Here is a 26,163-nt window from a genome sequence, read left to right as displayed (position 1 = left end):
TTCCACGCCCATCACTCTCAAAACTCTACTTCGTCTCTCCTAACCCCCATATCTCCATTCCATTCCCTACAATAATCGCTTTCGTCTCATTCCCATTCCCATCAACCCCAGGAATTAATCCCACATCCCCAATATCACTCACCGCCGTAAATTCATCCCCAATCATCTCGATGTCTACCGGACATGTCTCTTCTTCTCTTGCACCTGTGGATGTAGATGTAGCTGTAGATATAGCTGTAAAGGAACGAGAGATCCCAACCCGCCACGTCTTGACCCGCTGATCGGTACTAGAAGATACGATATACATATCCTCTTTCTTCTCCTCTGCAGTATCTGCAGAACAAAGATGAGGATGAGGGATAAATACTAAGCCTGTAACAGCGGCTGCGTGTGCATCGGGGAGGAGTATGGTGATGGGGTTCTGGAAAGTATGGGGATTTGTGTTGAGGCCAGGAGAGGAGATGGAGATGGGATACAGTGTTATACCGATTGCGTTATCGTCGCCGCCGGTGATGACGACGAGATATGCAGCGGAGACATATTTGAAGGCGAGGGTTTTGATGGCGTTTTGATGGGTCTTGGTGTGGGAGATGAGGATGGGTTTGGAGATTTGTGGGAGGGAGGTTGGAATTTCTGCAGGGTCTTGAGGTTGATGGGAGAGATCGAGAGGAGCGCTCCAGATACAGAGACTTCCATCCGTAGCCGCAGTTAGGAACGTGAGTTCCGAGCGAGAGATGTGTAGATGGCCTATTTGCATTAAACATGCAGATGTATATTGACCCCTAAGCAGTAATTTCCATCCGCCGATTCTCGAGTAGAGATATGTGCGCATGGTCGAATCTGAATACGCAAGCGTGATGATCATTTCTTCGTGATCACTTCCAGGAAGATCAGATACGTCAAAAGACATAATGCGTAGATCCTGTTCGGCAGTAGGATCGGGACAAGAAGCTTCGCATATGACTCCGAGACCGAAGCCAGGGATGGATTGGATGCGCCAGATGTAGAATTCTTCGACGCCGCCGCTGCTGAAGAGATAGTGCGAGTTGTGCCAGTGAAGATGTTGGAGACCTGCTGTGTGTTTTTGGATTGTGGAGAGACAGGTGAGGGTTTGATCCTGGGTTTGAATATGGTTGTTTTCGTAACGCCAGATTCTGATATTTGTGTCTTCAGCACCGGTTGCTATCATTTGGGGAGAGCCTCCTATTGCACAGGTTTTTATTTCTCGCCCGTGGCCACCGGATTTAATGGTGCGATGAGAAGGAACTTTTTGGGAATGAAGGAATAGTTGTGATGCTTTTGTATATATCAAATGACCACTACCACCTCCTTGCACTCCCTCGAATGGAGAATAAGCATGAGCTCGATGTGCACCTCCGCAATCAATACGCACAATCTCAGACTGTTTCGTCTCGTTCCATACGATGAGACTCTTGCTTTTAAATCCATATAGAATTAAATCAGAACCTTGAAACCAACAAGCTTCAATCATGGGTCCAAATGGTGGTGCAGCAGAATGTACGCGCGAAATTTTTGGCGTAGCTTGATTGTTGTATGAAAATATGGCATATAACCCATCCCGACTTGTGATTGCGAAATAACTTGTGATTTGCTGAGAATCGGTCTTGGGTATAGCAACAATGGAAGTAATAGCATCTTTTTTGCCAGGCGAGTTCCAGGTGCTCATCGTATTTATGTTGGTGTCCTGTACCGCGATTTGGCCTTCTCTAGAGCCAATGATAAGATTGCCGTTACATGTACCAGCACCTGTGACTATAAATTTCGGGGGTAACGAGAGAGTCCTTCTGTCGATAATAGGTTGTGACCCAGAAGATTCCAGGTCAAAAGACAATATTGTCAGTTCTTGACTCCCTAACAATGTAACCAACAATTCAACTGATTTATTATCGTTCCCTGGGACGATGAAAACATCCGATGGTTTTCGCTCAACTTGTCCTATTCGAACAATGGGCAGTCCTGGTTGATACAAGAATATCTTCCCTGTAGTGCCCGCCAAGACACATAATCCCAGATTTGAGTTTCCTTTCAAAATAGAATATGACTTGAGGTCTTGAGTACTGGATTCGGGTAGAAAAATTTCTTCGAACTTAACCGGATTTCTAACAGTGGCCTTGAGAATTCTTCCAAATGTTGTCGTAATCAGGAAATCACTTTCGGATACGAATGCATAGCGGTTAAAAGCATCTTTGGGCGCCTTCTTGTTCTTCTTCGATACGACGGACTCTTGCTCATGTTCCTGATTGGAACAAGTTTCAACGTTAGTAAGAGATTTCAACACATCTTCGAGCTCGAAAGCTACCGAGTAATATGAGCCTTCGACAAAATTGTCCATTGCAGAGTCTTCCACGGCATTATTGCTCGATCCGTCGATAGGAGTTGGATTTGTTTTTCTCTCCTCTTCAAAACAATATGTTGAGATCTTTCCATCTGCTCCACCAGTGACAAGTAAATTCTGATTGTTTTCTATTTGAGTAATAGCTGCTGACCAAATGTGCTTTCCAGTATGGAATGCAAATGTCTTGATATGTGTTAACTTAGCAAGATTATTTGAGCTAGGTTTAGAAACATTAGAGGTTTTGCTTCCATTTTGAAGCTCGCTCCCAAGTTCTAGTGTCCATTGCTGTGCTGTTGAATCTTCTCCAAAAGAAAGAATAGTGATTGGCAAGGTGCCGAATGTTGAAATATCAGGGCAGTGAAATTTGATACCCCATATACGAGACGCATGACCCATTGTTACCGCAATACATCGGTTGAAGCCATTGGAGTCTTGCTGGGGTTTTGCTGTCTCTCAAAGCCTGTCTCTCTTGGCAGTAAGTCAGCAGCTAGCTTCATAGTATCTGCATCATTTTGCGAGCCCTCCGCAAGATTCCATATCCGTATTGTACGATCGTCGCTGCAGCTCGCTAGCAATCGTGTGGTCTTTCCATCACGGCCCATGATCGGTGGAGATATATCCACTCCAAAAATGGAACCCTCGTGACCAGTGAAAACAAAGAGGGCTTCATTGTGGAATGTAGAGTTATCTTCAGCAGCAACACATTTCCAAACAATGACCTCGCCAAAGATAGTTCCTGCTGCAACTATGACAGTATCTTGATTCTCGCAAACGAGACTTGCAGAGTACAACATAGATCGCGAAGAAGGTTGTAGTTGACGCAATCTTATGATTCTGTCTTCTTTTGATAGCGTTGCTTGAACCATTGCATTGTGAGCAGTGACCATGACACAGCCATCATTTTCCCAAGGACAAAAAGCAACACTGAGAACCCAGTCACTGGCTGATGTTGCAGTTTCCGTGATACTGGTCACATGTTGAGATATGATTTCCTCAATTTGCGATTTGCGGATTAAGGTCAAACATTGGCCACCCCAAATAACTACCTGTAAATCGTCTGTGGAATCATTATTCAATTCTCTAATAATGATACCGTGAATCGCCTGCGAGTCAAAGACTCTACATTGACCAATCTGGCTGGAAGTTTTGGCATCATAAATCTTTAAAAAAGAACCCTCAGCCGCAAGGATTAACAATTTACCAGTAGAAGCATGGTAAAATTCCACTGCCAGAATTGGGCTCAATGAGTGGTTATGCTATATTGAAGCAGGTGAGCTGGTGTTCACGTCGAGTTTTAGCATTGTTGAAGCCGTTGCTAACCTTGAAAGAAGACATTGGTATTGACAGATTTTGACCAATATCTGCATGTTTATGTAAGTAGTTTGATATCAGAAATATCCAAGACAAAATACCATGACCGTCGTGAATGTATTCCAGTTGACCACTCTCTAGATAGATGGGGAGTTTTGCGAAATTTCTCCAAAATTCTGCCACAATGGCGGTGAATCCTTTCTACTTATTAAAAGGTGTGCGAGTTTCTTTCCTCCATCTATTTGTCAACGAACAAACATGAATATTCATCAATTGAAAATCAGAACACCTTATGTATTTGAAATTCGATAGGTCAAGTGATTGTTGTCTGAGATCAACACAATGGATTCTTAGTGAGCTCTCGAAATGAAACTTCAAAATTCATCATTGATTCACGCTTCATGGGCAACTGGGAAATTCTCAATTGAATACCTTCTACTTGCTCGATATGTCTACTTAGTATGAATTCATTTCCTTTCTTTAGTATCATTTGCTCTAGAAGTTTGCCATTCTTCTGCACCCCCTCTCCCCTTCTTCTCTACTCACTAACAAGTAGATTAGACCAGCTAGTGCAGGACGTTTCACGATGTACATAATCCTCGGCTGCATATGAAGTCTCTCAGCTGCTCTCCCATCTATCTCTTCACTTCTTTTTGCTTATTCATGCTCCGTTCTTCTGAGAAGTTTTCTCAATGATGCACTCGTAGATCTCTTCGAGTGTCTCACATGGCAATTTCTCGATACCCAAACGGAACCCTTCGATTATCTTGTCCCGATATACACGTCGTTGGGATCCCTTACAATCGTTTTCGCCCGCTTTTTTGAAGGCTGACATGATCTCTTTGACTTCTTGGAAGCTGATTATCTCGGAAGCGCCTGGTAGACATGTACAAGATATACCCAGCCCTTGATTTTGGCGGATCGTCAGTTCACTGCTGTGGCTTCCTGAAGGGTCCTTTTGATGCTCGCCACCTGCGTTATCCTTGATTATTTTTCTTGTCCCCTCAGTGGCACAGTTAGACAAGTCTTGAGTAGACACGCGAGAGCGATACAACTTCGAAGCAACAGCGGAGGCTATTCCTAGTCCGAACGACAGGATGACAGCATGTTTTCTGCTCAGATTAAACATTTCGTTTTTGATAAGGCAGACAGGGAATTTAAACGGCTGACTATCATCTTAAATCAGTTTTTACTCTTGTCCTGCAAGTTTTGGAAAGGATTTGCAGAAAAAGGTACATCTTTCTTGAAAAGTCGATCTTCCTTCGAGCAGTAACTAATAATACACATCAAAGACCCTACAAGTGGAAGCTTCTGTTGGGGAAGTCTCTTGTAACTTTGAGTCTTTATTTGTCTCCTCGAAAAACGACCCGCTTGTACGCAAGTATAAAGATGCCTTAAAAGTTCTCAATTCTGTGGTACAAAAGGTATCTAATTTCCACCGATAGATTGCGTTTCTCGTAGTATCTCGATACTGACAACACCCTTGTAAAAAAAAATACATAGAAAAAGGTACTCTATTAAACGCAGACCCCCTCCTGCCTTTCATTTTGAAGAATTCCAACATAGACTACCAACCCTCATTCTGATATACTTTCTCGTCAACTTCACCCGTGCAGCTCGCGAATGGATCATCATCTCGATAAAAGAAAATTGTATTGGGGGAATTGAGAGTTAGTGTGGCATGGAATCAAGTAAGGTAACAGGCTGTGGTCCCTCAAGGGGACATTTGAGGATGATATATCAGCTTTATTGCAGCGCACTATTGATCGACCTTAAGTGGTACAGAAGATCGAGGACCTCAATTCTAAAGCATTAGAATATCCAAGGATGATTAAAAGTATGTAACGAACGTCTAGTCCGCTCAATAATTTTTGATCAAAACCAAAGATATTATCTCAACCTAACGACCTCCATCCCCCTTTCCGCTCCCAACATCCTATTCCTCAGGTACTAAATACATATTAGCATTAAATCTCACTTATACTTCCATCTTTGCATGGACATGGCATCATCATCATCATGTAAACTTGTAATGTATTACACAAATTAAGATCAATAATCATACAACTAAACTCGCTATTCTTTAAACATCAAGAGTATAATGAGAAAACGCAAATGATATTTAGTTATCCACCATACCTAGTCTTTCATTTATCTCGTGATTGACAAGCTACAAGTATATGCCAAATGAAGACATTTCTCTGTATCATAATTTATTCATCTAACCGGACCCTGACAGACAGATTGAACCCTTCCAACCTGCTGTCAACACCTAGTTGCCCCCCCCCCCCGTATCAATCCAGCATTGACCCTATCAACTCTCCAGCCCAAAATCAATAAGCCAATCAACCCTAATAACCCAACCAAAAGATTACCATCAATCCTCCCAACCTCCCCAACATCCCAAAATCCACACACCACTCCTTATTTTCTCCACCCTAAAAATCCATGTACCTAAATAGGTATCCTCAAAACGTAAAAAGTACCCAGGCGAATATCATCCACCAGATCCAAAAATGCCATTCAAAATCCTGCTTATCCTGTTTAACAGGCTGCACCAATCGCTCTCGCATTCGCGCAATAGCGACATGCTTCTCAACTTGAGCTTGCAGCTGCGCATTCTGAATCCGGAGCTCAGCATTTTTGTCCTGGTCTTGGGTGATTTGAGCGCGGAGCTTAGTATTTTCATCCTGGAGTTGGGTATTTTGCTCTTGGAGCTTATCGTTTTTATCCTTGAGCTCGGCATTTTGACAGCGTAGCTCCAGATGTTCATCATGGAGTTGGATGTTTTGATCGTGGAGCTCGGAAAGTGTCTTCGGAATTGTGGATCTTGGAGGGCTGGTATTGCTTGTATCGTCGCTGCCGCTATCTTCGGGGCTGTGTAATGCTGGGCTGGATTCGTGAGAATCTAGTACCTGGGAGTTGTTGGTAGACATAGTGTTGTTGTGGATATATCCAAATAAGATGTTGGGTATTGAGTATTGAGATTCTGATGGTGTTGAGAATGGTGATGAAGGAGTAGTTTGGACTTGGTCGATGATATTCGTGAGTTAAATAGAACATACCCGCTGTAAAAAATCTTCACTACTGCAGCTAAATTATAAACGAAGCGGGACTATACAATGAACCGTATTAAAACATATTTTTGGTACAATAGAATGATGGTTCGATATTCAATCAGCCAGACTCATTATTACGGGATGATATCATTTCTCTTGGAAGAGCGCATCCATACCAATCCATCATTTGATACCTATGCCCGATACTATTACAGTACGAGTGAATATGTATACGTGATTTTGTGCGGCCCCAGACGATTCAAACTACATAGAACACTCGCAGCTCGTAGGCCTTAGGTCTGAGCTTAAAAAGGCCATATGAAATCATTGTAATCTTCTTCAAGGTTTTTGAAGAAGACATTGTCTTTGCCGTTGTGATAGCAACAGATATTGGAACCAATCTTCAATACAAGCTAGTCAACAAACATAGCAAACAAGTAAAATACCACAAACCGAAGTAGGATGGCCATCCCAGCCCAAGTCATCATTACTTACAACCCCGAATTTCGATGCGTGTTGAAAGACAAGGAGATCAGTGAGAGGGGCTTTGAAAGCGGGAAAGAAGATGATTCATCATTGATTATATAATAAAATTACCATTTCGGATGGCTTTGTATCTCTTGAGTGCCATAGATATAAAAAAAATGGAAATTTAGTTGCTCCTATAAATAGAAAGTTCCTTCTTTAAGAATTCAAGACAGCTGACCAGTCTTCACTCTTTATATACTCTTCCATCGACGTCACGGGGATCTTGACAGTGAGCTACACACTAAATATCAGCACTGTATCTCTCACCACCCAATCTAAGAAAGAAAAAAGTAAAAAAAGAAACTCACCTCATCCGGTCTCAAAACCTCCGGATCCCCACCCGCATGACCAAACTCATCCACATACTCCCAAGCAACCTGCAACTCCTTCATAGCATCCGGTACTCCTTTCCAAAACGTCTCTTCAGAGACCTGTCTAAACCCAGCCTTGACTCCCAAAACATCCCCCCCAAATCTTCGTCCACTCTTTCCAAGTCATTCTCTCCGAAACACCTATGAGATTCTTTCCCGGCGACATCTCAATCAACGCTTTAACAAACCCTCCCGTATCTCTCTGCGTCACGACAAATTCCACCACACTATCTGGACTCAAAGGTCTCTCGAACAAAAAACTCCCATCGTCCTGTTTCTGCGGTGCCATGGGTGGAAAAGCTTTCCAGTTCGTGACATAATATCCCATTTGGAGGGTACTCATTCTCGCTGCCAAATCCGGGAATCGAGATTCAATCTGCCGGACTGTTTCTGCTTTCGAATCAAAATGATATACCGAGGTATATTTACCTTTACTCCATTTCGTTGCATCGCTCAAAGAGGAGTATATGAAATATTCCAATGTTTCGAGAACGCTCGGTGAAGCGGCTGCTTCTGCGATATTGATCCCTTGAGCAACTTCCCGATCATATGCGTGTTCGAGGACTGTGCGGCCAGGAGGCGCGCCTGTGGATATGCCTGTGAAGAGATGCACGAAGAAATCGGTATTGGAGTAGATTACAGTAGCTCCTTGGAAAGCTGAAGAAAGTGATGGTCTGTCATCAAAGTCCGCTTGAACGATTTCGACTCCCTTTTCTGCTAATACTTGAGCAGCCGGACTTGCTGGATTGCGCGTTGTGCCTCGAACTCGCCATTCTGGGAAGCGGAGAAATGTCTCAGCAATTGATGATCCCTATCTTTGTTTAGTATTTGTAAATCTGAGAGTTATGGGGATAAGCACTTGGGCACCGGTGACACTGGTTATAACAATAATTTTCGACATATTTTAGCAAGGCGATTTGTCTTTTATTCCCTCAATATTGTGTGATGATTGGAATGAGAAATAGTATCACAAGAAACCTCAGTCTGCCACCTCAGGATATAGTGTACCTTATATAGACAGCCCTGTCTTCCTTTTTGTGTCATATCATAATTCTCCTTTACATTGACTAATATTTACTGGGTTCGGACTTGATCATTTTCCATACTCCAAAGATTTGCCAATATCTTAACTGAAGCTTGATATATAAGGGGAGGATCTTACATTTCGATCCGCAAGCAATTCCCCTTGTTTTGTTTAGCAGTGGGCAATGCAGGGTTCGGTAAAATCGCTGTCATTATTTCCCGAGATTACAAATTGACATGATTTATCAGCATATTAGCTGTCCCCCATTTTTGCTAGTTCGATCGGTTAAGACTCTGATCTAAGACTGCCCTCTTCTTGAGAACAGCTTGGAGAAGATTCGACTGTAATGAGAGGAGTGTCGAAATTCTCAGGAGAGACGACTGGTCTTTGAAACTTTTCGGGGGCTGGTTTCCCTTTTCCTTTTACTCCAACTCCTACTGTAGACTGATCATCATGTGTAGTGGATATACGCACGCCATCTGACGACCGATTTGCAGCATTAGCTGTACTTGGCCCATCTTGTGGTTCCTCGGCGATGTCTCGTTTCTTCGCTTTCTTCAAACGAGCTGCAGATGCCTTTCTACGTTGTTTGGGTGGTGGAATTACAATATCTACTAGGCTTCGACGATTATTACTCTCTGTCCTATCCCTAGGACGGTCAAGAGAGTTACCAATAATGTCGGCCAAACCCGGGCTGCCTTGATGACGATTTTGTGTGCGGCGATCTTCTCCATGTACTCGTCCACGTCGACCATCTGAACGGCGTTCTTGTAGAGGGTTCATCTGTATTTCTCCATTGTACTGTCTTGATCTTCGTAATTGGTACCATACGAAAAAGCTAATGGCACCTCCAATGACCGTAACAACAATGATTATTACACCGATTATCAAGCATTCATTACCCATACCGCCTGCACTTGAAGATTCATTCCGTCATCTCTGGCTTTCAAATTTATATGTAATGCTTCATCAAGAAAATGGAAGCACCAAAATAATTCTTTTCAATAAAGATAAGTTTCTAGAAGTTGCAATAGAACAATGTGAACTTCACCCTTTGTTCTATCGAAGATTTTGGCCCTTGGCAAAATTAGAGCTTCTGTATACTATCCAATAGATGTACTCGTTTGTGGCCTCAAACTAGTTAAGGTACAAGCCGGAGTATGTAAGGAAGGATCCAGATCCAAATTTGGAAACAAAGAACTTCGTCGTTTCAAAATGGACTTCAAAACTTTGAACGGTTAGTAGTTCCTCGGAAGCCAAATACATCTTGAATCAACCGATATTTACAAGCGATCTGGTGCAAGACTGCTCGATGGTCATAAGATAAGATCTATTGATCTTCTTTGTTTCTACTCTGACTAAACTCGCAGTCGTCGGGATTATCAACCGTCCCCGAATAATTCTCTGCAGGCTTCCGCCTTCGAGAAGGAATATACCATGTTTGATTAATGCGGCAGGCTGCATATTAACCTCCGAATTCAGTACAAAGCATGCGAGACCCGTACATAATCGCGTTGCCATGTGCGCGAGATGTATTATTAGGCCCAGCATATGTCGAAGTAGAATGAACAACTTCATATGGGGCATAGGAGAATCTTTGGTGGATGTTGTCAAGGTGATCATGTGGTACAGTAAGACATTGAAACAATCCTCGCCGATTATCTTCGGCATGGCTTTCTTAATGACCTTTCCTGAAAGCATTCCATTGTTACATCCGTTGTCAGGGTTTGAGGACCCAGTGTAAATATTAGTTGAGTAGTAGTGATATCAAACCCCGAGCATCAATGTCAGATAAGTTTAATGCTGTCTAGCATTGAGAGGTTGAGATAATGGAGCTCATTCTTTGAGACAACTTCCATACTATCTGCCCACATGTGAATCATAGGGTAATGATACGGAATATTTGATTTAAACGTGATGGATAGATGTAGGTACCCGCCGCGTGCCAGCCGTTCTTGTTACTTTGAGGTTTTCACTCCGTAAACAGAGTCACGAAGTCATCCATCAAGTCATCGACAGTTGATTGAATCTTCAAGGACTCATTGTATGCCTCAGTGACAACACACGTAGCTTATGGTAATTGATGAAGGTTTCGTAATTTGAAGGCCCCGTAACTTCAAATCCTCGTAAATTCAAAGCCATGGTTGCATGCCGTCGTAAATGTTGAAGATTGAAGATTGAAGATTGAAGATTGAAGATTGAAGATTGGATATAAAAATGGGTACGGAGTGACAGAAACCTATAAAATCGACATTTTACTCGTAGTGAGGCTGAGGTTAAGCATGTGGGGAAAGGGAAACGCCTGGACAACAATGGCAGTCGCTAGAATGATCGCCCCGACCCGATAACATGAACATGAATATGAACATCCATGGATGAACATGTCATGGCGACATATGAAAGATAAAAAGTTTATTGGGAATTGCATTTGGTATGGAAATATTGTGTCTCTTCACATTACTGCAATCGCTGCATGTACACTTCTTGTATACACACTTGACTTATCTTATAAAACATCCACTCAAACAGTGAACAATGTGACATAAAAAGATTGAGAAGATCTTGTTTTATAACATCAATCAATTGCTTAACTTCACAAGCTCCAACTCCCGTCTCTACCATGTCTTTAGTCCCATATTCATCTCGAGACAGTCGAGAGATTGTACTGTAGGTTCTACCTCATTTTTTTTCTTTCTGCTGAGGGCATTGGAATGAATTAGAAGCTGGAAGCTAGCTAGCACATGCATGCTAATATTTAGTGTTATAGTCGTCATGATGATGCGATCGTCATAAGAGATCCCAATACTCAACAACTAGTTCTTCGAAGTGCCCCTCCCGGTCTCGCCTTGAATGATTGCCCGACATGTCATCGCCCATTGCGCGCACCCTCTCCCGAACGACAGCAGCCTACTTCTTCCGCTCGTGCAAATGCTTTCATAGCTCCAGAATACTTTCGCATGCTTCATGCTGCAAACAGCGGTCCGAATGAGCAACCACCCTCCAGTCCGATTCGCAGACTCGTACAACCTGCATCTCCATCTGCGAACTATGATACAGAAGACCCTGTGGAATTTGTGGCAAGTACTCCAGCAGTGGAAACAGGACATACCATAAAGAAGGAAGCTTTCAGCCCAAACTACTTCAAGAGATTCTTCATTGAGGAAAAGGAATTAGGCCGTGGAGGAAAGGGAGTAGTTCTCTTAGTCCGCCATGAGCTCGACGGGGTGTCTCTAGGTATGAAGATCCAAGAATATACGAAATGATGTGCTAACGGGCTGTAGGTCAATTTGCGTGCAAGAGAGTACCAGTTGGAGATGATCATGCATGGTTAGAGAAAGGTATTATGATTCTCTTTACGTCGAAGCTCTGTACTAACTTCCACAGTTCTCATTGAGGTTCAACTCTTGCAGGGACTTTCTCACCCGAACCTCGTCTCCTACCGACATGTCTGGCTGGAAGATGTTCAATTGAACCGGTTCAGTCCCTCAGTACCATGCGCCTACATTCTTCAGCAGTATTGCAACTCCGGAGACCTACTGCGTTATATTGCGGGGCCTACACCGAATATGCAGACAACAAATGAACAATTGAAGGAGCAAATGCGAAGAAGGTCAAGAGGGGGCGCAGAACGACCGGATCTGAGATCGTCGCAGAGGAAATTACAGTTTGAGGAAATTTATTCGTTCTTCAAGGATATTACGTCGGGCCTTGCACATCTACACGCTTCGAATTATATTCATCGAGACTTGAAACCAAGCAACTGCTTACTACATCAAGATGGAAGTGACATGAGATGCCTCATAAGCGACTTCGGAGAAGTACAAGCGGAAAATGTTGTGAGGAAATCGACAGGATCTACAGGTACAATATCATATTGTGCTCCGGAAGTTTTGAAGCAAGATCAGTTTGGTCGATATGGAAATTTTACTACGAAATCTGACATTTTCAGCTTGGGAATGATACTGTATTTCATGTGTTTCCGACGACTTCCTTACAAGAGTGCAGACAGCTTCGAGGAAGACTTCGAAGACATGGATCTACTTAGGGCTGAAATTAGCACGTGGTCTGGATTTCAAGACGAACGACGAGAGCGACCAGAATTACCAAATCAGCTCTACAACTTTCTCAAGAGATTACTTGCTGTCAATCCTAACGATCGACCTAGTGCAAATGAGATCTTAGAAGCAATCAGAACAGAAAGAGGTTTACAAAATCCAACCCGTGTGCGGCATGGTAGTTCATCGGGAATCCGTGGAAGAATTCAAGCAATTGACTCACCCATGCCACCCGCAACACCAGTTAACGAACGAGAACCGAAGCGAGTGCGCTCAAGAGCATACATCGAAGATCCTTCATCCGAGACCTCATCTCGTTCATCCTCACCCACACCAACCTCCCAGCTCGCATTGGAAGTCAGTCGAAGTCGCACTGCTGTTCCTGTCACAAAACCTCACATTACCACTCCACTATTAATGCCACCACCCACCACCCTTGTATCCTCTTTCAAGAATCGCATATCTCTCTACCGTCACTATTGCGAAACGTGGGCTCATCACAATAAGCAGTCTGTTACTTTATTGGCTAGAGTGTCAATTTTCCTTTTCAAAGTTTTCATGATAACGAAACCATGTCTTTCTTCTCTCGCTAGACGATGGATCTGGTATCCTCTCGTCGTTATAGCCGCCGTTGAACTGGGGCTCGGAACAAAATTAAGTTGGAGCATAACTGGCGGTCTTTTAGCATTTCATTTCATGGTGGTAGAATTGTTTGATTGGTTTGGACCTGGCATGTGTAATGGAAGACTTGGAGTGCATGAACATTGGCATCAGACTGGTTTCTGAAGGGGCATTATCTCTCTATGAAAAGGCTCATTTATAGGCGAGCAGGACATCCTTTTGCATTTTGGGGTGTGGGATCTGACACATCTGCTAGGCGAGGCGTTTGCATTCAAAAATCGAACAAATCGATCGATGTGTATGAGATATGAGAAAATGAAAATAATGATTTAATGGCAGCTTTTAATGGCTAAAGAACGGTATAAGTTCTGACGGTCCCCACAGAGGTGTGTAGTGATTTTTTCTTCGTGTACAAGTGCAAATTAATCATTTTTAATAAAACATACCTACCTAGTGGGTGGCTATTCTCAACTGTTGGGGATTACCTTTATTTCATTCTTTCTTCTCTTTTTGTGAGTCTTGAGATAGTCAGTATTAGCTGTTATTATTACAAGAATAAGCCGAGATATGTGGGATGGGGTCTGTGGCAAGTTACATTGCTGTCTCTGCACGAGCCGACTTTTGGGCCACCCATCAGCGTTATGAATCGATAGGTTGAGATAGCGACTGTCTAACTCCAACTCGGGAATTCTGACTGTACCTAAGGTACCTACTTATGGTTGGGTGCGGAGAGACAAATAATGACGTTGTCATGATTTATGAGGGAACGAAAACAAAAACGAGGAAGGATGTGTGATCCGTTCTCTCTATTTTGCTTCTTTTGTCATCTGCTATTTGATATTTGCTATTCCTTCTTTTATTCTTGTTTTTTAACCAATTCAATCCAACTCACCATTTCGAATATAACAATATCTGTGCGGTTCGTATGATAAGTAGAGGTAGCTGCAAAACAGAAAGAAAGAAAGAGAGAGCAGAAAATGGAACCGGCTGATGAGCTTATCAGCACTGTCGAGCGACGAGCAGCCTTTAGCACCAAACGATTTCGCTCCTCTGTTGATGAATCTGTCCGTAAGAATGATCCTAAGCTCTGGATTCGAGCTCGCATGTTCATTCGGAGCATTACTCAACGCTACGTAAATTCAATAAATTCAGTCCATCTCATTGATGTTTTCGAAATTGACCTTCACGATCTATGGTACCTTTTCGTCGAGACAGCCAAAATTACGCCCGCCAATGAAGCGGAAGCCGATCGACTTGCCAATCAAGTCATATACGCGCGTGAATTGGGAGAAACATCTCGAATCGTTGTGCCGCCAGCAGGAGAGAGCAACGAAAGTCAGTCCGGAGAGCAGCAGAACGTTCATGTCGAATCTGCAATCACCAGTACCTCGGCTCGGATGTGGATCGATCTCCCCTTCTTGGTGACAGATCTACGAGATGCGTGGGCTACATCGATGATGAAAATGACCATGGTTGAGCGCGAGAATCTCGCTGGTTTTACCGCCCGACTCGCAGCTCTCGGTGTCTGTGATTCTGAATTGATGTCGTGTGCACTTATGCTATTTCGAGATGCTCTTGAGACACCACGACAGCTCCTTGAAAGCGATGCAGCCTTGACAGCAGATCATGCCAATAGAATCCCGATGTCCGAGTTTTTACCCGCAGTATTAGCTTGGCTCTGGTATGGCAGCTACAAGATTCTAGGCCATTGCGCTCGAAACGAGTTTTCCTCCATAGATGATTCCGCCAATGACAATAGAGGGTGGGCCGAAGCTGGACAGCTAATAAAAGCTAGTGGAGAACGGCAGCAGTCGGGTTCAACATGCGACGATGGCAATTCTGGAAAGATCGACTCGAAGAAATTAGTCAAAATACTGAAAGTGAAATTGCTGCTGAGCAAGGAAGGAAAAGCGTCCATATCTTCGAGTCTTGGGAGCAGATCACAGGAGGCAGACGCCATGATCGTGAGATAGCTCGTGATGCTTTTTTCGGCAAAAGTGTCGGCTCAGTGTAAGCAATGAGTTCAGATATCTGTGATAGAGGCTGGTTGATGAGCTTTTCAAAATCTATCTCTTCGTTTTCAATATGAATCGGTTACATGACTATTATTCTACTATCAATGCACAGCCTTCTACATGCTAGAAACTTGTCTCACTACGTCTGTGACGGGGACCAAAAGCTAGTGTGAATCAGCGTAGGATTCTGGATTATTTGGAATGGTAATCCAACATTCGTCGGCTGGTCTTGAACTGCATCTTGAACGATGAACCTGACTTTGCCATTAATATAAGATCCTGAGAATACTCCAGTGTGAGGATTGTGTCGCAAGATATGGTCACGTATAGCAGTAGAAGTAGCTCCTATACAACCATCAGCCTTATATAACAAATTTGGGCACATTTAGACTTACCATCTACAACATTTCCGGTATCTCGATGAAAATAGTAACGTGTTAGCTTTTGTTCACACCCAATGGCCCAGCTAAGCCGATCGAGATGAAATTATATGTTGAGTATCGGAGTGCTTCGCAGCTTATAAGAGCCTGGAAAACTTATGATTGTAGGATTGCAGAATCAATGTACTGTAAGTTTTTATTGGCCAACTTCTGGTTCAGCACGCTTCGCATAAATGGTTCCTCAACTGGCACTCTAGAGGTTCCCTGGGGAAAAGCCTCTTCATACCGAGATTGTGGACATATTGCGCTCTTTGAGAGAGGGATGTCTTGTCTGATGCAGATGGATCAGAGCTGAATTAGTAGTTTGGTCCGGTGAATTTGAGGAGATGTATGAAGATTTGTGTCGATTCAAGGATTTACAATCGTCACTGTACTTGTCAAACGCTAGAGGAGTCGATATCAGAACAGAAGTCGAATAGGCTACACGAATACCTTGGTGATACAACAATATTGGAACAATATGTGGACAAAGTTGTAATAGTATCAAAACAGTCCCAGATATTGGGTATATATAATGACTCCTCGATACTTCATGTTTTTTTCTTCTCTTCTCCAGTACTTGAACTTTCTCTGAGATCTACTAAATAACTCTAAGAACTTCACAAGACAACCCCCAAAGACACACAAATAACTCAGTTTCATCATGAATCAAGAGCACGATCACGATCACAATAATCGCAATCATCAACACGCTCGATGTCTCTTGAAATTCTACCTCCAAGCATTCATCATCAGCATCAACATCGGCTCGGTCCTTGGGATTTTGTCTTTCTTCTATCATTTTCTCCTCGGTCCTTTCGACCCACACGCCCTCATCGCATCGGTGATCGGCGGTTTCGTCGATGGCTTCGTGGTTGGTTTTGGCTTTTTGCTCCTTCTTATTGTCATTTGGAGTCTCTATGATAAACTTATAGACGTTTTCTTTGACCTCGTTTTCCATGCGCAACTCTGGAGAGGCGTGTTGGATAGGCTAGCGGGAATGTTAGAGAGACTGATTAGGGCGTTGAGATTTCAGAGGTTGTAGGGGTTTTTTCTTGCTTCTTTGATTTGGTCTTAGGGCGTTGGTAGTCGTACTGGAATGATTTAAAATATTTATAAAAAATATATATATATAAAAATTGGAAGCTAAATTGAGCTTGCATTGTTGTGATATTGTGAATGCAATATGAATTATGGACATATAAGTGTGAATTGTAGAGGCTGATCAAGCGAGTAATTTGACTTGAGTTTTTGATACATAGACTTGGAACAACGGCAATCATTACGAGCATTTTGATCATGTAATATCTTTTGACTTTCTACGTCTTTGTAAGCGACGCAGCTCTCCGTCTTTCAGGCTTATAGCTTTAGTCAAAATGACCCGTAGGATCTTGTAGAGCCATTCGTAGTGTGTTCTAGAGTTTGAAAGTGGAAGTCAGCACGGGGGTAGGAAATAGATATCTGTTTGTTTTCTAGGGTGTATGACGGCAAGAGTACGTTAATATCATATCAAATGGTCTTGATATAAATCAGGCTTGAATCAATGCTCATTGTTAACCTATTTGGAGAATGAATGCCGTGGTGCTCAAGAATTAATCAATACAATGCATATAATGCGTACAAAACCTCAATGAAAGTAAGATGCAAAGAAACACTAAGCGAACCCTAACAACCCTCTTTATCCATCAATTCAAAAGCTTCGAAACAACCCCTGAACAGATCAAATATAATATAAATTCTACAAATAGGCGAATCTCTTCCCTTCCTTTCCCTCTCTACCATTTCTGAAGAAATAATAAGAATCATACGAATCAATATACCAAAAAGCCCTCGTGGAAATGGAGGTCAGAAAGTAGCTCCTTTTCGACTTCTGGCGTATCTTAGTTCCGATGTTGATTGTTTTCATGAATCATGACTTGCCGGTTACCACGAGGTTTGATGCGAGGATTGCGAGAATTAGGGTGTGAGGATCAGTATACTGATTCGAGTGCGGGAGAAAGGAAGTTTGTTTTGGATTCTTGGAGGGTGAGAAAATCACGATCGTGATACCACCTTACTACTTTTTTTCTCGATTTGAGACTTGATGATAGTAAGTGTGAAATGGCATACAATCTTTTTTGGGGAAAAGGGCGAAGAACATACTTGCAATCATATCACCCCAGCGTCCATAATTTTTTACTTTAGAGTTGACGGTGGTGATCAGGAACTGAAATATAGAATTATGTGAGGAAGTAAAGAACACTTTCCGAATGAATTCAAAATAAGTTCTCCAGACTCACGCGTAGGAAACTGTGCCATCGGGAGTATAGATATGATAGTTTGGGTAGACTCAGAAATATTACTTTGAAGTCGTCGGTGAGTTCAAGAAGGCTCGAGACCAGGGATTTGAAGGATGTTTTTCGTCAAGATATTGCTGATTTGCTGCTCTACAGAATTTATGAAGTGCCTAGTGATATTTGTATTAACGGGAGAAAACAGAAAGAAGAACGATAAGAAGATGATTGGATTGAAACAAATGCGAGGTCTTGTGCAAAGAGAAGAATCGAGATCTAAGAATGAAATAATCAGGTGAGAAATACGTTCTGATCTGTATTCTGTCTCAAATCCTTATTCCAAAACTGTATGGAAAGTGGATGATACAAAGAGTGAACGCATTTCATGGTTATATCGCTTTAGCGTAAAGGATGATCAAGTGTATCACTCTTGCTTTGTGAAGCCGGTGATAGTGATGAAGATGGTGATCTAACTCTATGATTACTAGTAGAATTATTGCTTCAGATATATGTCTAGCGAGAAATCATGCTCTTATCCGCTAATTACACAATATAATGAGTGATTATGTGCACAAACTAGTGAAAGTGTAATATGTGTTAGTGATAATTACAGCAAGGCCAGGTAATCATTGTTTCTTTGCTGTTTTCCCCTAACCTACAATGCAGGTATTTCCCAAGCTACACATTTGACACACTCGAATTTGTTCCTGAAGTACTCCCGAACATATCCAGAACAAATCTGTTATCAGCTCCTAACATGTATAAAAAGCATCCCACCCCCCGGTCCAGATTCATATTCCTTCCTTAAATCACTTCTGCCTGTAACATTCCTAGATTCCTCAAAGAACCAAGTGAAATATTACAAACAGATCCACTAACACAAAACCCCAAACTCCACAAATCTAGTCCGAAAACATCATGCCGAGAATACTAACTCAAGCCATCGGCCTATTAGTCGCCCTCATCTATGCATGTTTCATCTCCGTGGTCCTCCTGCCCATATTTCTTGCTTTCAACGGGCTTCCAATCCAACCGGGTGAGCTTTTTGGGGTTTTCCGAGGACTACTTGCTGCGAGAGTTCCCGGGGCAAGAGATACTCCGGACGACGAATTACCACAAGCTAGACGGGACTGGATGGTTTCGCGTCATGAGATCATGATGGGGAGAGAATTTCAGATTGCTCAGTATCGCGGCTTTCTTCACGAGTTAAACGAGCGCAGTGCGAATCGTGCAGCTAACAATGGGCGAGTCGTTGCACCTCCTGAAGTCGTCGATGATTCTAGTTCTGAAGAGGAGTTTGATATCCATGATTATGACATGAGCCTTCCTTGATCTCGCTTTTTTCTTGAGGGGGTGATTTTCATTGTGGTGGTGGTATTCCTCAGAGGACAAAAAAAATAAAGCTTTTCTTTTCCTTTTGCAATTTCAAGTAAATCTATACGATCAATGAATGATAACATTTGAGTGACAATAACAAGATAATAACGTGGAAATTAGAAGAATTAAAAGAAAGATTAGTCAGTAATCTTAGTTGTTTGAGTGTACTTAAACAAGACATGTCCCGCTATCATCATCGTATCATGCGCGATCTTGATTTCCATGTGTCTGGTAACGAATTTGAAGAAAACAATGGATACAACGTCTTTTTTGTTCTTTCGTGGTCTGGGCAGCCTTGGCAGCCTTTAGAACATAAGAATGGTAAGTTCGTCAAGTTCGATCAATAGGAAATGTCTCAGAATATGTCTTATATCAAAATCGAATCTATGCTCAGTCTTGCTGTTACATATGGTCCCTTTGACAGCTATCACGATGACAGTGTTTCACCATATCATGACCCCATCCTATATCTTACGAATTAATTTGGGACAGGCATGTAATGAACGAATGCATTGGATGAACCCCCACTTAAGTTTTATTATACAACTCAATTTGTCCATTATATACGTATATTAATACCACATGCACATGTCGTCACATCATGTATGAATGGCCAAAACAAGCTTCGTTTGGCAGGACGACGCTTTTACGATCGAGTGGTGATGGGGTAAAGTTAATTGGTTCTCATTTTCTAAAAGTAGTTTTATTTCGAAATTCTTCGACAGATACCGAAGATCTATTCTAGTATGTTATTACACAGGAATAGTGCTTGTAGTTCCTCGAAAAGTACGTGATTCAGTGAATGGTTCAAGAGAAAAAGTTCGGAGTCGTCAGGTTTTGGGTCACAATTCAATAAGGATAAATGGGTGTGGATAATAAGTAAAGTAAAGGTAAATTTGTAGTAAAGTCTCGATTGATTGTTTCCTCTGACAGAAACAGATATAGATTTGTCATATTCGACTGAGAGTTCGCGTGAAGAATGCATGATGTCTGTCGTCTCAAGTTTCTCCAGTTATGCCGTAGCACAATCACATCCATGTCTCGTACTTCTCAGATTCATCATGCGCAGGCATTTTTCTTGTCTTTCCATTCCTGGAATGATTCTCAACCTTATTCCAATTTCTCGGATGCATCTCGACGTCGTGATGTGACCGGCCAGCGGTACGCGAGCGTTTCTTTGCTGCTTTTCTAGAGTCATTCATGCCGTATCTGTGGCGTTTGTGAGGCCAGAAGAAAGCCCATGCGAGCATGGCGGCAAGAACGATCATGCAAAAGGCAACGATGGCAATGTGTTCAGGAAGCATCTTGAGATTGTGGTTGGTATCAGGAGTGTGGTTGGTGATGATAAGAAAGATGGAGACTCATCGAGGCATATGTACTCGGAAAATTGGGATTGTTCTTGATTTCTATCATAGTTATATAATAATCCAGTAACAACTAGATCAATGAATGAAAATACAAAGAACTTTAGGATTGATTGGGCAATCTTCTTTGTTCTTGAAACATTGTTTTGTCGTGACTCGACGGAGCTACCACAGGTCATAATCTAGCGAACAACAACAATGACCTTCCAATTACTGGTTGGATGATTGTTAGAGATCCTTTTGTCATAAGCAAGGCTTCGAAAAATGTGAGTTTAGCTTCAAAACATCATGCCATGCATTTACAACTCATAATTGGGTGGAGAAGCACTTGCTGTCATAGGGGTACGGTAGGATTTTAAAAGCCAGGGTTAAGAACGAATGAATGGTAAAGAGAATTATGCACGCTTCTGGAACTAAACGGGAGGATATTGTGAAGTGAAAACTTGACGGGATTTTGAGCTTAAGAGTATTGACTCAAATTCGAATCAAACCAATTTATCCGAACACAATAGGTGCAACACTTGCGACACCATTGGCATTGATGTTGTTCGTTTGTAGAACATTATGAAACACCAATTTTCAGAGTTGTGGTTGCAAATATGCCTTGTGTTAGAGCATCAGGGGTCTCAAGGCTATAGGGAAGCTTGGCGGGTCTTACAGTGCAGGGGATAACTCATAGCCACTAAAATCATCGTGAACAGAGCGGCGTAGTAAAATCATAACAGGCTGCCATGCCCATCTAACTTTTCATGTGGTTACCTTTTCTTTAACCCACTGCTGTGTCTGGATATTCGACAGGGAATTCGGGTGACAGTCGTGAAAGGATCTGAGGATCTGCGAATCGGGCACGACTTATACCAAGATATTGCGATATTCGACATGTCCAACTATCACCCATCAACTTCGATTTCTCGAGCACGACTTACACAGTCGTTACCACCATTACCCGAAGAAGATGCAGGACCTATCGAACCTTACCATGATGATCCAGCAGACGATGAAGGTGCGGAGGTCATGGAAGGGATGGGAGGAAACCATATCGATATGAACGAACCTCCTGGATATGAGCCAATGCACGATTATTTGGTCAGTAGAGTACGTCGATTAGCTCAAATGAGGCCTCCCGAATATGAAGTATCGTCGCCGGACCATACACACGACATACCACTTCAGCATCAAGAACCTTACCGAGATGACCCCTTCATTATTACAATAGATCCAAACCAACCTCCTCCTCCATCTTACGAGGCTTTATATATACAAACACAAAGAGAATTAGAGATATTGAACGAAGAGATAGATCCAGATATAAGCCATGCCGAGGATGTCTGCAAATGGCTGGTTAGCATGATTTTGATTACTTTAACAATTATTGCTGTTGGTTTTGCATTCAATTGGGGTCACCCATTCTAAGACGGCCCAATCGAATGCCGACGATCGTACAGTTCAGAAGTAAGGGAGGACAATAGTGGAATTATACCCGGCTTATGGAAACGGAAATGGGAGCTTGGAGTTTGGAGTTTGAAATCTACAGTTTGAGTAAGATTTGGAAATAGGATAACGGTTTGAAAGAAACGGCTCCCGAAAGATTGTTTCTAATAGATTAGAATACAATTATTTACAATCTCAAACCTTCAGCATGTTTTGCCAATTTCCACCTCCAACACATCGCGAGGACTTTCCAATTTGGGGATGGCACTTTCAACAACCCACCTACGAGCACCTTACTATCTAGTATCTACCCCGCCGTTTTCCGAGGATGTGTGATGATAACACATTAATCATTTGAAGCTTCTCTTTCCTTATCATATCCACTGATAATGTCAAGGTAAACTCTTATTGAAAGTATATACGACATACACTAGATTTGTGTACCAATTTCCGTTTAAATAGTTTGCAAAGTTCAAACCTCCCTGGATTTACTCTATTCCTTCGTTATTGTTCAAACTGTTATTCATCGTTAGCATGGCACCTGCAACAATAACAACAGCATCCGGTGCATCCTGGCAAGAGGTTGCCAAAGATAGACAGAGATATCGAGATGAGACTATCGCAGCTATCAAGCCACCTATCCCAGATGTCACGGATATTCCATTAAATACATTATCAGTTGCGAGAAAAGTACTTACATCCGAGGAGATTAAAATTACAGAAGCTACAGTCGAAAGTCTAGTGGCTAAACTTGCAAAAGGAGAGTTAAGTGCAACCGAAGTTGCGAAAGCATTCTTGAGAAGAGCTGGGTTGGCCCAAAAAGTGGTATGTTCATCTTAGCAAACACTTTTACTTTAGACTAATCAAAAGTCAGACTAATTGCATCACTGAATTACTTCCCGAGCGAGCGCTTTCTCGTGCAAAATACCTCGACGAATATTTGAAAACGAATGGAAAGACTATTGGCCCTCTTCACGGTATACCGATAAGCATAAAAGAACATATTGGTATCAAAGACCTGGACCATAATGCGGGCTTCGTTGCTTGGGTTGGCAAAACAAGTCCAGTTGATTCCCATATTCTAGAAATTCTGTTGAATGCAGGTGCTATATTATACGCTAGGACTACACAGCCTCAAACTTTGATGCATTTAGAGACAAGTAACAACATATATGGGTAAATTTGACAAGCAACTTACATTGACACTGCTAATTTGTTTCTTAGAGTGACTGTAAACCCATTCAATACCACTTTGACTTGCGGTGGCTCTTCAGGTGGTGAAGGGGCGTTAGTTGGATTTAGGGGTTCGTGTCTTGGTATCGGTACTGATATTGGTGGCTCAATCCGTTCACCGGCAGCAAATAATGGTAAATGAGAGCGAGTAAATTGAAACGAAACATGCTTACCTGTGCGTAGGTGTATATGGCATGAAGCCAACAGCTCGTCGCTTACCAGTAGATGGATGGACTGCAACTATGGCTGGTGCCGAGCACATCGTTCCCACAATCGGACCATTATCAACAAGCTTAGATGGCTGTAAAGTCTTCATGAAAGCACTCATTGATGCAAAACCATGGTACAAAGAACCATCGCTTTTGCCCTTTCCTTGGCGAGAAGAGAATTTCTTCCCGGGCAAAAAAATAAAAGTTGCGATTTTATGGGATGATGGGGTTGTTAAACCACATCCCCCAGTCACAAGAGCCTTAAAACAAGTCGTGGACAAGCTTAAGACGAATGCAAATATAGAAGTGGTTGAGTGGAAGCCATATAAGCATGATCTAGCTTGGGAGATAATTGTAAGAGTAATATTTTCCATAATGCAATCGTCACTAATTCAATTTAGGCCAATTTATATTTCTCCGATGGTGGATCACAAGAACTTGATGCGCTAAAGGAATCTGGGGAGCCCCTTCGACCCCTCACTGAGCACATCATTATTCAAAACAAGCATCTACAATCTCATAGCATCGCATCGATGTGGGATTCTCAAGTTCAACGGGATATGTATCGCACTGAATATGCAAATATTTGGAATGAAACAGCGACTTCGAAAGGTGCAAATGGTGAGCTGGAAGGAATGGTGGACGTTATACTGTCTCCAGTTGGACCAGGGAGTGCACCAAAACTAGACACCAGTAAATGGTGGGGTTACACTTCGCAGTGGAACCTGTTAGATTATCCTGCTTTAGTCTTTCCAGTCGACAAGGTTGATGTGGAAAAGGATAGTACTGAAGAGACGTACACTCCAAGAAACGACAAGGACAAATACAATTGGGATCTATGGGAACAACATGGGGCTGAAGGTTATAAAGAGGCACCAATCAGCTTACAGTTGATAGGAAGACGGTTAGTTGCTATCCCAATTGTAAAGAATTCTGGCTAATACATTTCGATTTATAGATTTGAAGATGAGAAGGTCATCCAGGCTTTGGAGATCATTCAAGAGCAAACTGGATTACCGTTTGTTGAATACATTTGAATGATCTCAATCGAATAGAGGGAATTCCAAAAATCATTACCCTACATATTACGTCAACTTTACAAATTTAAAGTTCATCTCTTCAATTAAGTCAACATGCCAAGTGAACTATATTGTAATGACATCCAAGATGAAGGGGCTCGCTTATTACTGTTGGACTGTCTCCTAAATTCGGGAGTACCACGGCAGTGGCCAATCTTACTACAACTTGGACCTGTTCATTTCTAAATAAGCGATCCCGATGCGACTCGTGAAACAATTGCGTATTCTTCATCGTGTTGCCTCAAAACAGGCCAGCGGCCAATATGAGGGTCTATGCGACAGGCAGCCGAAAGACTATTGCGGATCCAGAAGATGAGAATCTTTGACACCTAGAGATACTGATTTACAACACGAACTTGAGATGATGCCCACGAACCTACCCTGTAATTCTTCACAGCTCAACATTCTCTATAATATTTTTGACTGGCGCCAGCCCTTAAATTCAGATTAATTCATCTCATCACACATGATTTACGACGTCCCGTACTAGTCTCTAGTAATGCAATCCAGTTCGTCCCATAATACTTAATCACTTTTTCCACTTCCATCGTTCCTCTTCCTAGCCTTCATATCTTACAAACCATGTATGATCCGCATTGGAATTCGGAAGCCTGACGTAGCACTTTAGCAGCTTGGCACTCCTAGAATACCTTACTGAATTGCCTACAACGCCCGGAAAATATCTCACCGAACTGCAAAATCACATTCGGTCCGGTATTACTCCGTAGTTCTGGTAATGATTAACTGAGGATTGTCGATACGCTTGATTTGCAGAAATAATATAGTGTTGGGAGGCTCAATGTTAAAAGGACTGAGCAAGTGCCTGGCGATGTCCTGTGCTGATTTTGTTTCTATTTTCAGATGTGGGTTTGGTCTTTGATGGTGGGACCACCAACTAAACTTTGGGAGCGCGTCGCAATAGGCGGATTGATCGTGAAGTTGATGCAATGAACAGAGCGGGAATAGATGTGAAAGCCTTGAGGTGTTTCTTACATGTTCTCTATTAGAAACGTTCTTCCATCTTGGAATTCCATATTCGAACTCAATGAAATGTGAATTACACCGTGACAACTGCCAAGAGTTGACGACTAAAATTACTCCTCCCACTTTCCATCCACCTTCACCTTCTATCAATGTAGATTAACTTACAAGAAACAATCTTCATCTGGCCAACATCATCACATCTATCCCACCACTCATAGATTGCTGCGCCATATCTCACCCCGCACTAGGCACAACATCCATCTGAACTCTCCTCCGATTCTGATTGGTCAATGCCATTCTTCTCCCGGCGTCAAAGGTCTTTAGAGTTCCCATGCATAAGCTATGGATGAAAAGAATGCATCTCCCCACAAAAATTCATGTATTTTCCACGAGATTTCCTTATCAACACCATCATATGCGCACGAAATATGGAGTGCATGGATGCCATGTGGTC

General features: G+C 42.3%; 11 protein-coding genes across 11 annotated transcripts; 5 read left to right on the top strand and 6 right to left on the bottom strand.

Annotated features, from left to right (window-relative positions):
- Nucleotides 1–25: 25 nt before the first annotated feature.
- On the bottom strand, nucleotides 26–3,691 carry EAF02_004377 (uncharacterized protein; the record flags this gene model as incomplete). Its single annotated transcript, XM_038900425.1, has 3 exons — nucleotides 26–2,573; nucleotides 2,759–3,612; nucleotides 3,677–3,691. 3 exons carry the CDS (start codon nucleotides 3,689–3,691, stop codon nucleotides 26–28), a joined length of 3,417 nt encoding a protein of 1,138 aa, XP_038760132.1.
- A 637-nt stretch (nucleotides 3,692–4,328) lies between these two features.
- On the bottom strand, nucleotides 4,329–4,796 carry EAF02_004376 (uncharacterized protein; the record flags this gene model as incomplete). Its single annotated transcript, XM_038900424.1, has 1 exon — nucleotides 4,329–4,796. The coding sequence occupies one exon, from the start codon at nucleotides 4,794–4,796 to the stop codon at nucleotides 4,329–4,331; it is 468 nt and encodes a 155-aa protein (XP_038760131.1).
- Nucleotides 4,797–6,135: 1,339 nt separating this feature from the next.
- On the bottom strand, nucleotides 6,136–6,603 carry EAF02_004375 (uncharacterized protein; the record flags this gene model as incomplete). Its single annotated transcript, XM_038900423.1, has 1 exon — nucleotides 6,136–6,603. One exon carries the CDS (start codon nucleotides 6,601–6,603, stop codon nucleotides 6,136–6,138), a length of 468 nt encoding a protein of 155 aa, XP_038760130.1.
- An 807-nt stretch (nucleotides 6,604–7,410) lies between these two features.
- On the bottom strand, nucleotides 7,411–8,526 carry EAF02_004374 (uncharacterized protein; the record flags this gene model as incomplete). The annotated part of the gene is made up of 4 exons (XM_038900422.1): nucleotides 7,411–7,488; nucleotides 7,563–7,728; nucleotides 7,814–8,436; nucleotides 8,485–8,526. The coding sequence occupies 4 exons, from the start codon at nucleotides 8,524–8,526 to the stop codon at nucleotides 7,411–7,413; spliced, it is 909 nt and encodes a 302-aa protein (XP_038760129.1).
- Nucleotides 8,527–8,934: 408 nt separating this feature from the next.
- EAF02_004373 (uncharacterized protein) lies at nucleotides 8,935–9,432 on the bottom strand (the record flags this gene model as incomplete). Its single annotated transcript, XM_038900421.1, has 1 exon — nucleotides 8,935–9,432. The coding sequence occupies one exon, from the start codon at nucleotides 9,430–9,432 to the stop codon at nucleotides 8,935–8,937; it is 498 nt and encodes a 165-aa protein (XP_038760128.1).
- Nucleotides 9,433–11,021: 1,589 nt separating this feature from the next.
- On the top strand, nucleotides 11,022–13,632 carry EAF02_004372 (uncharacterized protein). The gene is made up of 4 exons (XM_038900420.1): nucleotides 11,022–11,316; nucleotides 11,417–11,883; nucleotides 11,931–11,987; nucleotides 12,034–13,632. Exons 1-4 carry the CDS (start codon nucleotides 11,270–11,272, stop codon nucleotides 13,488–13,490), a joined length of 2,028 nt encoding a protein of 675 aa, XP_038760127.1. The 5' UTR covers nucleotides 11,022–11,269; the 3' UTR covers nucleotides 13,491–13,632.
- Nucleotides 13,633–14,302: 670 nt separating this feature from the next.
- On the top strand, nucleotides 14,303–15,298 carry EAF02_004371 (uncharacterized protein; the record flags this gene model as incomplete). The annotated part of the gene is made up of 1 exon (XM_038900419.1): nucleotides 14,303–15,298. The coding sequence occupies one exon, from the start codon at nucleotides 14,303–14,305 to the stop codon at nucleotides 15,296–15,298; it is 996 nt and encodes a 331-aa protein (XP_038760126.1).
- Nucleotides 15,299–18,950: 3,652 nt separating this feature from the next.
- On the top strand, nucleotides 18,951–19,364 carry EAF02_004370 (uncharacterized protein; the record flags this gene model as incomplete). Its single annotated transcript, XM_038900418.1, has 1 exon — nucleotides 18,951–19,364. The coding sequence occupies one exon, from the start codon at nucleotides 18,951–18,953 to the stop codon at nucleotides 19,362–19,364; it is 414 nt and encodes a 137-aa protein (XP_038760125.1).
- A 1,073-nt stretch (nucleotides 19,365–20,437) lies between these two features.
- Nucleotides 20,438–20,713, bottom strand: EAF02_004369 (uncharacterized protein; the record flags this gene model as incomplete). Its single annotated transcript, XM_038900417.1, has 1 exon — nucleotides 20,438–20,713. One exon carries the CDS (start codon nucleotides 20,711–20,713, stop codon nucleotides 20,438–20,440), a length of 276 nt encoding a protein of 91 aa, XP_038760124.1.
- Nucleotides 20,714–21,652: 939 nt separating this feature from the next.
- Nucleotides 21,653–22,186, top strand: EAF02_004368 (uncharacterized protein; the record flags this gene model as incomplete). The annotated part of the gene is made up of 1 exon (XM_038900416.1): nucleotides 21,653–22,186. One exon carries the CDS (start codon nucleotides 21,653–21,655, stop codon nucleotides 22,184–22,186), a length of 534 nt encoding a protein of 177 aa, XP_038760123.1.
- Nucleotides 22,187–22,419: 233 nt separating this feature from the next.
- Nucleotides 22,420–25,746, top strand: EAF02_004367 (uncharacterized protein). The gene is made up of 6 exons (XM_038900415.1): nucleotides 22,420–23,029; nucleotides 23,079–23,380; nucleotides 23,429–23,571; nucleotides 23,621–24,000; nucleotides 24,048–24,550; nucleotides 24,605–25,746. Exons 1-6 carry the CDS (start codon nucleotides 22,739–22,741, stop codon nucleotides 24,681–24,683), a joined length of 1,698 nt encoding a protein of 565 aa, XP_038760122.1. The 5' UTR covers nucleotides 22,420–22,738; the 3' UTR covers nucleotides 24,684–25,746.
- The last annotated feature ends 417 nt before the right edge of the window (nucleotides 25,747–26,163 follow it).

Source organism: Botrytis sinoallii (assembly GCF_014898435.1).
Source record: "Botrytis sinoallii strain Bc 23 chromosome Unknown BSIN_006, whole genome shotgun sequence".
Lineage (NCBI taxonomy): Eukaryota > Fungi > Ascomycota > Leotiomycetes > Helotiales > Sclerotiniaceae > Botrytis > Botrytis sinoallii.
The sequence above is the reverse complement of the archived record's forward strand: the minus strand, read 5'-3'. Positions and strand labels throughout refer to the sequence as shown.